This window comes from Pelodiscus sinensis, chromosome 1 (assembly GCF_049634645.1).
Source record: "Pelodiscus sinensis isolate JC-2024 chromosome 1, ASM4963464v1, whole genome shotgun sequence".
Lineage (NCBI taxonomy): Eukaryota > Metazoa > Chordata > Testudines > Trionychidae > Pelodiscus > Pelodiscus sinensis.
Window position 1 is genome coordinate 183,571,192 of NC_134711.1, and position 16,989 is coordinate 183,588,180.

Sequence of the window (16,989 nt, forward strand, 5' to 3'; positions counted from 1 at the left end):
CAGACCTGCTGCAGCTGGGGGAGAGGCGCCTACATCCTAGCCCAGGTGCTGCTGTGGGAGAGAGAACTAGGAAGTGTCATCTCTCCCTACCATAGCCCTGGGACAGCCTTGCACTCCAAACCCCTCATCCCCAGCCCCACCCCAGAGCTAGCACTCCTAGCCAGGACCCTCACCGCCCTGCACTCAGATGCTCTGTCCCAATCTTGAGCCCCCTTCCACATTCGAAACCCCTCAGCCCCACCCTGCCATATTAATTTTGTTATGTGAACCAATATGGAGGTGATGAGGGCACACTGCTTAACCCCCTTTTCCCCAGCTCCTGTCCATCCTGAGATGCTATTAGCAGGACCAGGGTAGAGAATGCATAAATGTAATGGTAAGTCACAAAGAAAACCAAAGTGCAGTAGTGAGTTAGGGTATGTCTACACTACAGCACTAATTCGAACTAACTTAGTTCGAATTAGTTAATTCGAACTGAGCTAATTCGAACTAACGCGTCTAGAACTAAAAACTAGTTTGAATTAGCGTTTTGCTAATTCGAACTAGCACGTCCACACTGATTGGACGCAGGGGGGCATTTAAGGGCAGCTGAAACCGGTTCTGGCAGGGCATCAGGTCAGTAGTTGCTTTGTGTGGCTGCTGTCTGAGGCTATCTGAGGCTCATGCTTAAAGGGACCCCCCCTGGACAGCCGGTTCTCAGCTTTTCCTGCTTGCTTGCCAACCTCGCCAAGGGACAGCAAAGCGTTGGTCTCTGTGCCCGCTTGTGTCGGTGCTTCCCTTTGGGGACGCCACCGCAGGTGGCAACATGGAGCCAGAGCTCGCCCTGCACCTTCTGGTGCACTTTCTGGACTTGCTGCTGCAAGCCTGCCAGCAATGGCTCGAGGCTGCCTGGCACCACCTGGTGCACGTCAGCCCCCTGCCTCTCCGCCTGGCTGCCCTGGGGGCCGTGGAGGAGCCGTGGCGGCGCCCCGGCACCGGCGTGCCCTGCCGCGTCTGGCGTCTGGACACCAGCACCGACTGGTGGGACCGCATCGTCCTGGAGTGCTGGGAGGACCGACAGTGGACCCAGAACTTCAGGATGAGGAGGGACACCTTCCTGGAGCTCTGCGAGTGGCTCGCCCCTGCCCTGCGCAAAAGGGACACTCGCATGAGGCCCGCCATCCCCCTCCAGAAGCAGGTGGCCATCGCCCTATGGAAGCTCTCCATGCCGGACAGCTACTGATCCGTCGGGAACCAGTTTGGCGTGGGGAGATCCACTGTCGGAGCGGTGCTCATGCAGGTACGGCACTCGTCGGCCACCGAGCCGGGTGGGAGGGGGGCTGCGAGGAGGGGATGGGCCGCCCCAGGGACAAAGGGGGGGCGGGAGGAGGCGAAAGCGCCCCGCACCAGAGGGGTAGGGCTGTCCCGGCCGTACTACACGCCGCCAGGGGGGTTGCTACCGGGAGTGGGGCGCGGGGCACTGCCAGGGCACGAACGCTCTCAGCCACCTGGGCGCCCCACTGATTGGCGCTTTGCTGTGTCTCTCTCCGCAGGTGGTCAAGGCCATCAACCGGGTGCTGCTCCGCAGGGTGGTCCGCCTCGCCGACCCGGACGCTGTCATCCGGGGCTTCGGCGCCCTCGGCTTCCCCAACTGCGGGGGGGCCATCGACGGGACGCACATCCCCATCAGTGCCCCGGAACAACAGGCGTCCCGTTACGTGAACCGCAAGGGGTACTTCTCCATGATCCTGCAGGCCGTGTGTGACCACCGGGGCCAGTTCACGGACATTAATGTGGGCTGGTCCGGCAAAGCACACGACGCCCGGGTGTACCGCAACTCCTCCGTGTGCCAGTGGCTGCAGGCCGGGACCTTCTTCCCCGACCGCCACATCAGGGTCGGGGATGTGAACATGCCCGTGTGCCTGGTGGGGGATGCTGCCTACCCACTGCAGCCCTGGCTGATGAAGCCCTACACGGGGCACCTCAATCCCTCCCGCCAGGCCTTCAATGCCAGGCTGACCAGGGCCCGCATCGTGGTGGAGGGGGCCTTTGGGCGACTGAAAGCCCGCTTTCGATGCCTCCTTACCCGTCTGGACCTGGCTGAGCACAACATCCCTCCCGTGGTGGCAGCATGTTGTGTGCTCCACAATTTGTGTGAGCGGAAGGGGGAGGCTTTCCTGCCAGCCTGGATGGCTGAGGCTGACCGCATGGCTGGACACTACGGTCAGCCCCGCACCGCCGCCATCCGGGAAGCCCAGCGGGGGGCCATCCGGATCCGGGAAGCCCTGCGGGAGAGCTTTCTGGTGGAGGAGGACTGACCTCTCCCTTGCATGCCCCACTGGGGCCTTCTTCCACCCTCCCCCCCTTCCCCTTTTCCCTCCCTACCTACTGTAAAATAAAGACACCTGTTTTTCAAACAAAAACGTCTGTTTATTTAACATAAGTGGGGTGGGGGGAGGAAGGGGGCAGGGTGGGAGAGGGGAGGGGGAAACCTGGGATGAGGGAGCTGGAAGGGGAGGGAAGGGAGGAAGGGAAAGGAAAGCTCAGTGGTGGGAGTCCGGCTGCCTCTCCCGTCTCGCCACACTGCGGGTCCGGGGGCATCGGTGGGAAATGGTTGTGGAGGGGGGGCAGGAGGGACAGGGGGTGTGGAGGAAGCAGGAGCGGAAGCAGGAGCGGGAGCAGGAGGGGGAGCAGGGGGAGCAGGAGGAGAAGGGGGAGCAGGGGGAGGAGGAAATGGGAAGCGGTCGAGCAGGCTCTGGAGGTGGCCTCGCAGGGCACGGCCCTGCTCCTCCAGGGCCTCCAGACTCCTCCGGCGCAGCCTCAGGTCCTCCTGGACCCAGTGGTCCTGGGTGCGGAGCTGGTGGTCCATGAACCGGAGGTGCCGCCTTTGGTACTCCTCCTCGTTCCTGGCTCTCCTGCTTGCCCGGGCACGGGCAGCTGCTGTAGGCGGTGTGGTGCGCCCTGCAGGCCCAGGTGCTGCAGCTGTGGTGCAACAAGACCAGCGGTCAATTACCCCAGGGGCCCAGGTGTGTGAAACCCAGTTCCCCTCTGCAAGGCCAGGGCCCCTGCAGGATCCCCAGCTGCTGCTCCTTGGTGGGCCATGCGGCCGCGTTCCTGTGGCTAGTGCGGAGATCGTGGACATTGGAGGCTTCCCCCCAAACCTCGATGAGGTCCACGATCTCCGCACTTGACCAAGCGGGCGCCCGCCTTTTGCTCCCCAGGGCAGGCTCCTGGGAGCCGCCAGGCTGGTCCTGGGGAGCAGTGGAGGGCTGGGTGTCATCGGGTGGCTGGCTCATGGTGTGGCAGGTGCAGGGTCTGCTGGCACGGGTCCTTGCAGCCTTGCAACTGGCACAAACTGTGTAGCCAGCCCGTGGCCCTTTAAGGGCTCCGGGGCCGGGAGGGGGGCAATAGAGTTTCCCTGGTGTTGGCCAGAGTGGCCACCAGGGAAAGCTGGGGAGGGCTAGCCTCCCTCTAGTTCGAATTAAGGGTCTACACAGCCCTTAATTCGAACTAGCTAGTTCGAACTAGGCTTAATCCTCGTAAAATGAGGTTTACCTAGTTCGAACTAAGCACTCCGTTAGTTCGAATTAAGTTCAAACTAACGGAGCGCTAGTGTAGCGCCTATCAAAGTTAGTTCGAACTAACGTCCGTTAGTTCGAACTAACTTTGTAGTGTAGACATACCCATACTTACTAAAAAGTTTGGGAACAACTGGTCTGTAGCAAACTCCTCACCTGCATTTAGTCACTTTGAGACACCTGCTCAGCAGAAGGCAACCCCTGCACTTTCCACTATGGGTATGAATGGCCGGGGCTGGAGCTTCGTGTTTCTGACTGATCTGGGACAAATGTCACTTGGAGCTATCACTGCTCATCGACAGCAGTATGTTTTCTATAGGCTGTGCCAAGGTGTTAGCAATGCAGCTCCCATAAGCTTTAATGCAAGAGGTACACAGTGGTGGCCCGTCAATATAGGGGACCTAGGCGGTTGCCTAGGGCACGAAGATAAACTGCCGTTGAGGGCTTTAGAGGCAGGGGTGCCGATTGCGTGCCGATCACACATTTCACCTACAGCGCCGGCAGCTCGTCTTGGACCCTTCCTGGATGTACAGGAAGCTTTTAAAATGTAGAGGGATAGTACTGATTATACAGTGGTTTATATCCAACACTTACCAACACCATTTTCAGATGCTTGCAGTTGGCGGATACCTGAGATCTTCTCCTGGCTCCAAAAGGAGGGGAACCTCTCAGAAGAGGAGATGGCCCGTACGTTTAATTGTGGGATCGGCGCAGTCTTGGTGGTGGAGAAGGAGTTGGCTCAACAGGTTCTGAAGGATGTACAGAGGCATGAGGAAGCCTGGCTGATAGGAAATATAGTCTCAAGTCACACAGGTAACTCAGCTTCTTAACTTGGAATAAGACAAATGGAATTCCATTCATTAGAGCCTGATCCAAAGTCCACTGAAATACTGAAAAGCCATTAATTGACTTCAGTGGGGTTTCGATCAGGCCCTTAGAGATGCTCTATTTAAACTGTATACACAGTCACAAAGTAGATCAGTAAGGGTCCAGTCTTATGAGGTTCTGAGTAGGGATGTTAGATATCGTGTAACTGAATAGTTGTGTAATTGCATTAAATGTTAGCAGTTTCACGACTATTCGATAGGCCCCGGGAGCAGGGCCAGCAGCCAGGGCACTCCTGGCTCCACTCCTGGGGAGCCCCCTACTACCTTATACTGCTGCCTCTGAATCAGAGGCAGCAGCGCAGGATGACAGGCAGAGCTGGTCGTGAGGGGAGCTAGTTTAAAAAACAGCTCCCCTTGTGGACCGGCTGTTGTCACCCTGCGCTGCTGCCTCTCATACAGAGGCAGCAGCCGCGTCGGGGGGGGAGGGGTCTGAGGTCCACCAAGAACTTGGAACCCCCACTGATAGGCTGCTCTGCAGCAGCCCCTCTGTCCACAGTGGGCCCAAGCTCACCACGGACAGAGGCTGCTTTGCGGCAGCCTCCCCTGCCCCACTCCCCGCTGTTGCCTCTGATAGAGGCAGCAATACTGGGGGAGAGAGGGACAAGTGCACCGCAGAGCTGCTGCTGGGAAGGAACCGGCTTTTAAGCCAGCTCCCCCCAGCACTGGCTCCTGCCTACCTCCCCAACCTCTGTAGGCAGCAGCAAGGGGGGGTGGCAGGCAGGTCCGCAGAGCTGATACTCCTGGGGAACTGGCTTGAAAGCTGGCTCCCTGCACATATCGGCTCCAGCCTGCGCCCCTCACCCTCTACACTGCTGTCTCTCTATCAGAGGCAGCAGCACAGGATGGCGGGGAGGGAAGGGGAGGCAGATCTGGTGCTTGTGGGTAGCCTGTTTAAAGCCAGCTTCTCACGGGCACCGGTTCCCATTTCCCCCCCTTGCTGCCTCTGATACAGAGGCAGTGGGGTGGGGGGAATGCATGTAGTTGATAGAATTAACTGATAAGCCTATCTGACAGGCTTATCGGTTAATCGTATAGTCAACTACACATTGACATCCCTAGTTCTAAGCACTTACTACGAGACATCATGCTTTCACATGCACTTCCCCTCAGCTCAGCACCTGGGTCCTTCATTCTTAAGTATAGATAAAGTGAGAGAGAATTTGCTACTAGAGATGGACATTACTGAGTCAGTGGATAGAGAAGCCTGTAAAACTGTTCAAGACTCAGGCAAATCTCCCTAGTGTCTATAGATGTGTAGGTACTTTAATGTTATGACTGCAATAAAAATTAATTTTGTGGGTTATATTTTGCCAATATTTTGTCAACAAAATTCCCAGATGACTACAGCAACAATTATTTTGTGCAGTTACATGCTTGTGTTTTCCCACCTGGTAGTTAGATCATTCCTGAGTTAGGTGAATCTCTGTTAACTAGCTCCATCCACTGGGTGTTCATGAAGTGAAACTTTCACTAGGCCCTTTATAATCCACAAGCAGCAGCTTTCATAAGGGAGACCCAAGCAAGTCTTGGTTCAGTTGAGATTACTTTTGGCATTTCCTCTAGGGCAGTACAAGGGAGGGAGGGAGGGAGAGTGGGCAAGATAAAGGTTTGATATGGGATGAAAGAGCTCTGTTAATAGGTCTTTACTATTGTAGGTCCCAGTCTTGAAAACTGTTACAAATGAGTAACTTTATGCATGCATTCAATGGGATTAGTTAAGTTATTCATTTCTTTATTTCAAATAGTGTGTAAGTAATGATGTTAGCATAAGTTCTCAATGATAGGGTTGCTTAGTCGATTCTGAATGGAAAAGTATTTTGATATTTTACTTTGAAGGATCTTCTCATGTCAAAGTCAAGAATCTCCTTAAAGCCTTGCAGTTAAATAGATCCCAGTTTCTGCAGAATGCTGCTGATGTGGACAGTCACCTCCATGTCAAACTCCAAAGAAGCAAAGTGACAGTAGCTGTTCTCATCTCTGGAACTGGTGAGTTTGCATTTTTCATTGCACAGGATGGCATCCAATACATGAAAAGGCCAAATTCAGCCCCATTGTAAGTGTGTTTGCATCCGCAGTTACTTCACTGCAGTTGTACTTAAACCAGGACTGAATTTAACCTAAGGTCAAAAATATGTTCTGTGCTAGCCAATGAAAAATGTACCTCGTGTCACAGGGTGGCTGGCCTTTCTGCCAGGAGATATGTCTCTCCCAATCTGTGACACAGTTGGCATGCCAGCCCAGGTGGAGAGAATGAATTAGTTCCATGGCAGCCAGTCATGTGACTAAAGTAGGCCTCTGGGAATGAGGGACTGCTGAGTGAAACTACAAGAAGAGAAGTCTCCTTCAGTGGTCCCTGAGGAAGACAGTTGGTGCTGGGCAGAAAGACCCAGTGGGGAATTTCATTTTCATTTTTGGGAGAAGACCAAAAAGTCAGGCCAGGCCAGGCCATGCCTTGTCTTTTCCATTGTGTCCATTAAGAACAAAGGAAGAGACAGATGGGGAGGAGGGGCTGTGCCAAGCTTAAATGGAGGATTTGTTGTTGTGTTTGTTTGGAACTTTGTTAACAAAACCAGATCCCAGGATGGGCTGTTATTAGACTTGTGGAAGTCTCTTTTGAGTTATTGAGTTTCCACGAGGGGAAACTGAGGTAGGGGATCACAGAGTCTCTCGTTGACCACAAGGGAGAGTGCAGGAGGCATCTGACCCTGTAGCATACCGCCAGACAACAAATTCATTAGTCCTTTCCTATTTGAGTGCTTGAAACATTGAGTAATGATAACACATTGGTGCTACCTTGCAAAATCAAATCCAACTCGTGTCAATAGTGATCACAAATTATTGGCTAGTGGCTATTTGGTGAAGTGAATTGCTAATCTGTCTGATTCTCAATGGATAGAAACCAGCACCATCACAATTGGCATTACCTGGTATCACTACTAGCACTTTCAGGGTTGGTCTATGCTAGAACAGCGGTTCTCAAACTTTCTGGGCTCCGGAGCCTTTTACAAACGTAAAAATTTATGCGACGCCCCAGCGGTCCACTGATTGTATGTGTTGTACCTATCGATGTTTCCAGTTGTCAGCCTCGTGGAGCCCCTGGAGATGTCTCGCTCCACGGAGCACAGTTTGAGAAACACTGCGCTGGAAAATTAGATTGACCCAATTATGTTGCTCAAAGGTGAAAAAAAATCCACAATCTTGAGTGACATAGTTAAGCCAACCGAACTCTAGTGTCAAAAGTGCTAGGTCAACCGAAGAACTTGTCCATCAACATAGCAGCTGCCTCTTGGGAAGTGGTTTAATGACAGTCACAGGAGATCTCCTGAAGCACTACAGCAGCGTAGCTGTACCACTATAGCATTTCAAGTCTAGACAAGCCCTCAAAAGAGGTCAGGGACTGCATACACATGAAGACTGAACTGTGCTGCCATCCTAGAGGGGCTCCCTCTAGGCAGGTCATGTCTAGAACATGTTGTAACAGCTGTGGGAGGAAGCTTGTACTGGCTACAGCTGTAGTATTCTTGTTGTGTGGTTTAACAGGACTTCGGTCCCAAAGGCTGTCTACCTGGCACTCATCCTTAACATAAATTTCACTCATCAGAGCGGACCAGAGATGGGGCCAACCTGCCTCCCTACAATGAGTCACTAGGCCCCTGCTCTGGTTTGGAGAAGCCAGTCCCAGAGTTCAGCCCAATCCTCAGTTCAGGGCGGGGCAGATATCAAGTCACTGAGCTCAGCCGGTCTGCAGGCAGATCAGGGAAATTATTCCGTTCTAGGTAGGTGGAGAAGGAGTTTGCCTCCCCCGAAGGGTGAGAGGCAGGGGGTGCAGGCCCTCCCACTCCACTGTGCCCAGCCCAGGGCCTGAAGGCAACAGTCTAGTCTGCCTCTGAGTCAGTGGGGAGTCCACACCGCCATGCATTCACTCCAGCTATCCCTGGGAAACACCGTACTCCTCCTCCAGGGGTACCAGCAGTCTCAGGGATTGGGCAACACTTGCTACTTCTCGGGATCCGTGTCTGTAACCCAGGTCAGTTGCAGGCTTCCCCCCGATCGGTGTCAAGCAGTGGTCCAGGCTAATTGTCCTCTGCCTGTGGGCTCACCTAAGTCTCCCACTCTGAAGAACCAGGAGGAACATCCATCTCCTCTGATGGCTGGGCTCCAACTGAGCTCCCAGTTCCAGTCTTTAGACTTCTGGCCCCACTGCTCTGCTTCCAGGGTGTGGGGCAAGAGTGATCTGGCTCTGCTCACCGTGGCACATTGAAGTGCCCCTTCTGGGTTAGAGGGGGGCATCCGCCTTTCTACACACACATAAAAACTGAAAAAATATTAAAAATTATATAAAAATATGAATGGGGGATAACATGGCTAGCAGGATTTGCATGTAATGGAAATTTCAGAATGTGTAGGGTGACAGAGGTGAAAACAGACTGCCAAAATATTTTTAAAAGTAGTACATTGTTCAATAACAGCCAACATGGAACACTCCTGACTTTTTTTATTTAGGAGCAGGTATTATCTCCAGTGCCCTCTCTTGGTAATTTTGCTAGGCACAGGAGAAGAGGATTAATAGAACATAGTGGCTGGAGTATTATGTATAACATTCATACCACCTGGCCCCTGCTCTTCCCCTGGACAACATCTGCAGCTGGACTTGTGCATTTTATAGTGAGTTTTCTTGCAAAAGGGGCCCTTTACAACTCTGGAGAAGGAGACAGACTTTGCCCGTTCATGTATGTGAGCTCTTCTGGTCACTTGCTGTTAGGAAATTGTTGCAATACATGTGCCAACCTTGGAGTCACCAGAAGGCAGGGGCGGATATAGGGCAGGGTGAATGGGGCAGCCGCCTCAGGCCCCGCGCCTCAAAAAGCCCCGCGCATGCGCCGTGGCGCCACTGCGCATGCGCATGGCATCACTGTGCATGCGCCGTGGCAAAGGGGGGCCCCGCGGAAATATACTGCCCGGGGCCCCACAAAACGGTCATCTGCCCCTGCCAGAAGGAAAGCTGGTTTCAAATTGTTGCAGACATTTTATCAACAAATTTTGTTTTCCCTGGATGCTAAAGTTGGTTTTGGCTTTCTTTCCTTGAGAATGGGGGCATGGAGCAGGAGGCGAATAATCCACTGGCTCAAGAGCAGCTGTACCACAGCCCTGGTTCCAGTCTCTAGTTGGATACTATAGCCAGTCCCAGCACATGGGGGAACTGCCTATTGCCTGCAATGTGGCCCCACCTCCAGGACTGGAGCCAGGCCGTGGTGCTATTTTTAGTACTGCGGCTCTGGCCCCAGCAGCCACCACGCAGCCCCAACCCCAGATGCTCCCGGGGAGGGGCTACATGGGCTGTGTCTTCACTGGCCACTTATTCCGGAAAATCAGCCGCTTTTCTGGAATAACTTGCCAGCTGTCTACACTGGCCCCTTGAATTTCTGGAAAAGCACTGCCTATCTACTGTAAAATCATCAGTGCTTTTCCGGAAAAACTATGCTGCTCCCGTTCGGGCAAAAGTCCTTTTCCGGAAAACTGTTCCGGAAAAGGGCCAGTGTAGACAGCACAGATATCTTTTTCACAAAAAAGCTCCAATCGCGAAAATGATGATCGGGGCTTTTTTGCAGAAAAGCGCGTCTACATTGGCACGGTCGCTTTACCGGGAAAAGTGCTTTTCCGGAAAAGCATCTTGCCAATGTAGACGCACTTTTTATGGAAATACTTATAACGGAAAACTGTTCCGTTTTAAGCATTTCCGGAAAAGGATGCCAGTGTAGACGTAGCCATGGTGTGTGGCTGCCCTCTGTGCCACGCATGAAGCCAGGGCCATAGTGAGACTGTCCTTACTGAGGCAGCCTCACCCCAGCCCTGGTTCCAAATCTGGAAGACACCACACTACTGCTCCTGGGCAGGGCTGTGCAGCAGGGGCAGCTGCTCTGGTGTCAGCCGGGACTGCATGGTGGTGGCAGCTGTTCCAGTGGTGGCTGGGGCCGCATTGCAGGCACAAAGTGTTTGAAATTTTGTCGTCTTTTCCATAACAGTAACTATTATCCTTCTTTTAAAAATCCCAAGATACTGCAGTTTGTTTTAGGGGGGTATCAAAATTAAAGGCTGATTTTATTTATTCTAGGTTTTCATTCAGAATAAAATTCACATAACCATGTTCAAAATTCTTATGAAAATTAGGGGCCAAAGTGTCCTATTTAAATTTCAGATTATATACCAGTGCTAAACACACAACCTCAAATAGAACTCTGTAGCATTCTGAACAAGCACACATGACCTCAATGTTGGTGCACAAGACAAAACTCACTCGGCTCACGGGTAGAAAATCTTAGAGGGAATACTGGTCATGACAGATGTATATCTCACATGTTCTGTATCAAAAAACAGGGAGGAGCAATAGTCATTACTGCCTCCTGCCTGAATCTCGGCTATTCTCAGTCATCATAGATTATCTGCTGGATCTGAAAAAATTGGGGTTATCAGTTTCATTTAAGGTCCATTTGGTCACAGAATCAGCCTTGCATTCTGTGGTAAAAGGATTCTCCGTATGTGCTCATCCAGTATCATCTGAGTTTACTAAGGTTTGGAGAATCTCTATCCCCCCCTGTTGGAGACCCCACTCTGACCTGGCACCTCAACTTGGTACTCATTTACTTTTATGAGGCCTTCATTTGAACCTGTGGCAAGCTGTTCTCTGTTCCATTTATGTATGAAGACCGCCTTTGTAGAAGCCATCACGTCAGCCTGTATCATTGGAGAATTTGAAATTGTGATGGCAGATCTATCCCTACCCCTTGAATGATATTGAAGGACAAAAGTGTCTTTATATCCACACCCTACATTCTTACCTAAGGTTCTCTTGAAATTCCATCTTAACCAATCCATTCATCCATCAGTATCTTTTCCAAAGCCACTTAATTGTCTTCAGAAGTCTTGTTTTCATATCCTAGATATTAGGACATTCACTTTCTACTTAGGTGGGACCAAGCAACCTAAAAGTCAGATAGGCTCTTCATCTCCTTTGCAGGTAGATCCAAGAGACCCGTGATCTATGCCCAGATTATTGAGAAGAATATCTGGATGTATTAGCACTTGTTAAGATGCCGCAGGTCTTCACCCCCCAAAGAGCGATAGCACATTAGATCAGATCATAAGGGAATTCCACAGTATTACTTAAGAACATGTCAGTACCTGCAATATTTAGGACTACTACATGGGCTTCAGGTCAAACATTTTTTCAAAACATTATACTTTAACCCAAGCTGTCAGAGCCACTGTGATACTTGCGTCTGCAGTAATATCTCCACTTCTAGACTCAATGCCGAAGCTCCCTCTACCCACTCAGGGGATACTGCTTGGAAGTCACCTGAAGTGGACCCTAAGGGTGACTGCTTGAAAGAGATTACTCACTTTGTGCAGTAACTGTGGCTCTTTGAAATGTCTCTCCCTATGGGTGCTTCGCTACTTGCCATCCTTTTCTGCTTCTGTCTTTTCCCTACAGGGTATTTCCATATAGCCTCAGGACATGGCACGATGAGGCATAGGGCACATGTGAAGGCCAAATGGACATTGCTAATCAAAGTCTCTGATTGCAGGCTTGAGAGGTGCATGCACCCAGACGTGTAGCACGCATATGGACACGTGCCTCAAAGAATGGCAGTTAAAGCACAGAGCGAGTCGACTCTTCTTCTGCCTCCTGTTTATAAGACCACTTGTTCTTCTCTTTAATTTGAGGTACAAGCCTTGAAGCACTTATTGCTTATGCAAAAGAACCAGCAAGCTGTGCTCAGATAGCTCTTGTCATCTCTAACAAGTCTGGGGTGGAAGATCTGAGAAATGCAGCCCGTGCTGGAATTCCCACCAGGGTAAGGACATCCATTTCCTTTCAATCACCAGAGAAACAGCTATCGCTTTTACAAATCTGGGGGAAGTTTTTTTCACTAATAATTCTTGTCCCACATTTATTTAACCTTTATATGGTAGGTTGTTAGCTATGTATAAAATAATGGTAACAAACAGCAAAGATCAAATCCAGAGTCATATAGGGACCTGATCCAATGCTCAAGGAGGTCAATCGGAATATTTCCATTAACATCAGTGAGTATTAGGACCTCAATTCAGTAAAGGGTTGAAGTGTGTGTATTGAAATCAGTAGGACTAGCCCCATGCAGCTTACTGCTTTCATTGAAAAGAGGAAGAAGAAATCAATAAAATGTCATTTTTTTTGGACCATCTGTGCACACTTTCCCCTTGTGTACAGCATTTATCCATTCGCCTCTGGAGCATGTAGTGAATATCTGCATAAGAAGTTCTCCTTTATTTCACACCATCCTCAATTACTTTCAATAGCAACGTGAATCTCATTGTGTTACTCTTATTCAGATTAAGTAGAACCTCACTGCCCAAGGAGTCCCATTGATTTCAATTGTGTAACATACACATATAGTCGAAAAATAATTGCACACATTGAGAACAGTGATATCAGCTAGGGATTTCTGACATAAAACACAGTGAGCCAAAACCATGTTTTTATTCTAACGCTAGAAAGCTTACCCAGCGTTACTGGGGTCCCTCAGGGCCGGGGGCTGGCGGTGCTGGAGGTACAGCAGTCAGGGTATGGGATGGGGGGGCTCAGAGCAGGAGGTAGGGGTGCAGGAGTCAGGGCAGCAGGTTGGGGGCTTAGGCCTGGAGGTTGGGAGTTCTGGGGGGCTCACTGGGGATGCCCACAAAGGTGAGGACGACACTAGATGCTGCAGCCTGCTCCAGCTCCTCTGGGGCCAGGGTTGTGGTGCCCAGCCCCAGCCACTGGCCCCTTTGGGGAGTGAAGGGGTCAGGTCTATGGTGCCTGGCCCCGGCCACCAGCTCCTTCAGGGCGGTGGTTGGCACTGTGGTATCCAGCTCTGGCTGCTATAGATTGCTACTATACATAAGCACTAGCAAGGCTATCACTTTTTTAAAAAGTGCTCATATGTTTTGGCATGAGTCTATTTTGATTTTCTTTTGTTCTCCAAAGCGTTTACCCTTATGCTTACATGTTGAGTCACTTTTAGTAGTTTGGCTTTGGTTGTTTTTACTGTTTTAGGTAATTGACCATACATTGTATGGAAGTCGCTCAGAATTTGACAGCACAATTGACAGAGTCCTTGAAGAATTCTCTGTTGAGCTGATCTGCCTTGCAGGTTTTACGAGAATTTTGTCCAGTGCTTTTATTAGAAAGTGGAATGGTAAGAAACCGGAGTAAACAATTGTTAGCAATGACTATGAAAGAGGTATGAAAAATGTCAATGCTTGGGGCCTATTTAGCTTCTTTGGGGCAAGATTCGAACACTTTTGTCATATTTTAGCATGTTTCTCTGCATATAGGTGCATTTAAATCAGTGGGGAGTACTGTATGTTTTTATTCCTTAAATTCATTCACTCAAATCAGTGGAACTATGAAAAGGATAAGATGCTACCCAAAGAGCTAAACTGTGTCCTGAGCAATGGGGAGGCACAGAGCAAAAAGGTATCTCGCATCATGGCAGCAGCAGAGGAAGGAAAGTAGGGTCCCTAGAGTCCCTAAGCTCCTCTGACCCCATGCAGGGGAGCAGATGGAAGGTTGGTTCTATCCCTTGCAATGCACCTGGTGGCACATCTGGGCCAGTGTGCAAAGGGGGACATGCTGTGCTGAGTACAGCTCTGGGGCAGCTTACTGCTTGCTAAGACTAGCCCAGGAATTGAGAGGGAGACTGAATTTTCAAGTCCCTCCTGAGTTGCTTTGTGAGCAACACTGCAGTGCCCTGCCCCTTACTCTGTGCTTGAGGTAGAATCATGATGGAGGCCAGAATGAACAAGGTTATTAGAATCTGACCCACAGGGTACATGTACACTGCAGTCAAAGACCTGTGGCATAGCTGCAGCTGGGCAGTATCATCTGATTCAGGCAGTGGGGCACATAACTGCATTGTAGATATTTGGGCATAGGCCGTAGGCCAGGCTCTGAAACCCTCCCATTTGCAGATGTCCAGGCCTGAACTTTTACACTGCTGCTTTTAGGCTCACAAGCCTGAGTCAATTGAGCCAGGTGCTGAGACTCTATTCCACTGGTTTCTTATTGCAGTAGAGACCAAGATTCCTGTCATAGATGCCTCCTCCCCAGCAAGGCCTGGGAATGTGCACTCCCTAGCTCTGAAAGCTGCTGTGTGTTAGCAGTGACTCAATTCCTGGGGCCTGAGAGGTTATTCCTTTTATTCCAACCTTTTTATTCAGACAGCCCTGCTGTGCCCGTGTGGGAGTAATCTGTCATCCTTTCCTGTTTGAAGACTACATCTTCATTGTAGTCTCTGCATTGGCACAATAGCAACGCTGCTGAGCCTACTCTCTCTCCCCCCCCCCAGTTCCCTTTATGCAGAGTTGTGAGCTGAATATGTAATGTAAGGGGTAGAGGGAGCCTTCCTTATGACTCCTTCCTCCCATCTGTATCCACGGGAGGACAAGTGACTATATCTTGTCCTTATGTGAAATTGGCTCGCAGCAGTTGTACTTTGCTGTCCTTGGCCCTGGAAATGTAATAGTTCCTAAACTATTCCCTATTCCTAGTCCCTTCATCTGTGCTTTTGCATTTGAACTCTTGTGTACCTTAGTAAGTTCTGATTGCTGTTCAGAGCCTTCCAGATTGTTGAATTAGACCTAGTGCCATGAGCTTTTGCCTACAGCTATGTTATTAATTGACTGTCATAAATGTTTTCTATTTTAAAAGAACTGTAGCTTAATTTTTTATTCTGTTTTAAATGATTGATAGGAAAAATTTTGAACGTTTGTCCATCACTCTTACCTTCAGCCAAAGGGGGAAATGCCCAGAAGCAGGTACTACAAGCAGGAGCCAAAGTCACTTGGTGTACAGTACGTTTCGTACTAGTAAGTATTCTTCTGCCTATAAGAATTATTCTAACTCTTGAGGCAAATGATGAATATATTTGATTGTATCACAATAACAAATGTATAAAAGTTATCCAGATAACATGAGTGTAATGACTTTGTAACTGTAAATACTGGAATTATTACCAATTACACAGGAAGAGTTGGAAGTTAATTTTCTGTGAGATGAACTTATGAATAGGATTGTGCACATATGGGTCCCAGTCTATTAAAGAACCTATGCATGTGTTACCTGTGCATGTGAATAATCCCACAGATGCCCTTCCCCAGTGATCAATCCCTTATTATTGCCTTATTTCTGTTGCCCTCCTTCCCTTCACAATAGAGCAGTGGTCACCAACCTTTTTGACCACAAGATCATTTTTTCAGTTTGGGTACGTCTAGACTACCGGGTTTTGTCGACAGAAGTTTTGTCGACAGTATCTGTCGACAAAACTTCTGTCGACAAAGAGCTTCCAGACACATTGAGTTCTGTCGACAAAGCAAGCTGCTTTGTCGACAGAACCCTGTAGTCTAGACGCAACCCTATAGGCAATAACACCTTCTGTCAACAGAACTCTGTCGACAGAAGGTGTTATGCCTCGTAAAATGAGGTATACCAGCGTCGACAAAACTGCTGAGTTCTGTCGACGTTATGTCGACAGAACTCAGCGGTAGTGTAGACGCAGGTATAGTTTTGTCGACAAAAGTCCACTTTTGTTGACAAAACTCAGTAGTCTAGACACACCCTAAAAGTGCAATGTAAGATCTACCTCAGACCCAAATACCTTTGTCCCATTTCCTTCCTGCCCCTTCTTTGAGGCCCTGCCTCTACTCCACCTCTTCTCTGAGGCCTCACTCACCCTGCTCACTCCATCCCCCTTCCTCCCACATCTTCACTCACTTTCACTAGACTGGGGTAGAGGTTTAAGGTGCAAGCTCTGATCTTGAGCCAAGGAGTTTGGAGTGTGGGAGGGGCTCCGGGCTTAGCCAAGGGTGGGGGATTGGGTTCCAGGAGGAGTGTCAGGGTGCAAGCTCTGGGAAGGAATTTGGGTGCAGAGGGACTCATGTCTGGGACAGGAGGTTGGGGTTAGGAGGAGGTTCAGTCAAAAATAAAAAACTCACTTTGCAGGCAGTAAAAGAAGCAATAACAGCCCCCCCACGTATGTGTTGGGTCGGGAGATGAGAGGGAAGGACAGTGTGTGTGTGTGAGAATGACAGAGACACACACAGTGCATGAGAGTGACAGAGATTTCCATTACCAAGCTCCCTCCATCCCCTTCTGTCTGTGTGGTGATATGGTACAGGAGTGGGGGGGGGGGGCGAAGGGACACCCTGACAGCAGCGCCCCTGCTTCTCTCTCCCAAACCCTTCACAGCAAGCAGAAGGCTCCCGGGGGGCAGCTCCAAGGCAGAGGGCAGGAGCAGCCTGATCGGGGGTGGAGGGGCAACTGAAGTGCCATTGCTTGATAGCTTCCTGGCCAAACCAGTCAGGATCACCTGCCAGAAGCTCCAAGATCTACTGGTAGATCAGTACAGGCCCGAGCCATCAGCGCGCCCAGGCTCCGGGAGCACGGTGTCGCCCCCGGGAGTGTGACGCATGCGCGGCCCCACCTCTGGCACACGGTGCATGCGCGGCCCTGCCCCCGGGTGCCCGGCCCA

At 50.4% G+C, this 16,989-nt stretch overlaps 1 protein-coding gene across 3 annotated transcripts in view; it reads left to right on the forward strand.

Annotated features, from left to right (window-relative positions):
* LOC102461235 (trifunctional purine biosynthetic protein adenosine-3-like) overlaps nucleotides 1-16,989 on the forward strand; it is a 55,450-nt gene that overhangs the window by 34,748 nt on the left and 3,713 nt on the right. For 2 of the 3 annotated variants that reach the window (XM_025186105.2, XM_075911236.1), the window contains 5 exons: nucleotides 4,167-4,370; nucleotides 6,281-6,430; nucleotides 12,167-12,297; nucleotides 13,515-13,656; nucleotides 15,213-15,328. In XM_025186105.2, coding sequence (XP_025041890.2) covers nucleotides 4,167-4,370; nucleotides 6,281-6,430; nucleotides 12,167-12,297; nucleotides 13,515-13,656; nucleotides 15,213-15,328 — 743 coding nt within the window. The remainder of the gene's footprint in view (nucleotides 1-4,166; nucleotides 4,371-6,280; nucleotides 6,431-12,166; nucleotides 12,298-13,514; nucleotides 13,657-15,212; nucleotides 15,329-16,989) is intronic. The other variant, XM_025186106.2, reaches the window with a different exon arrangement.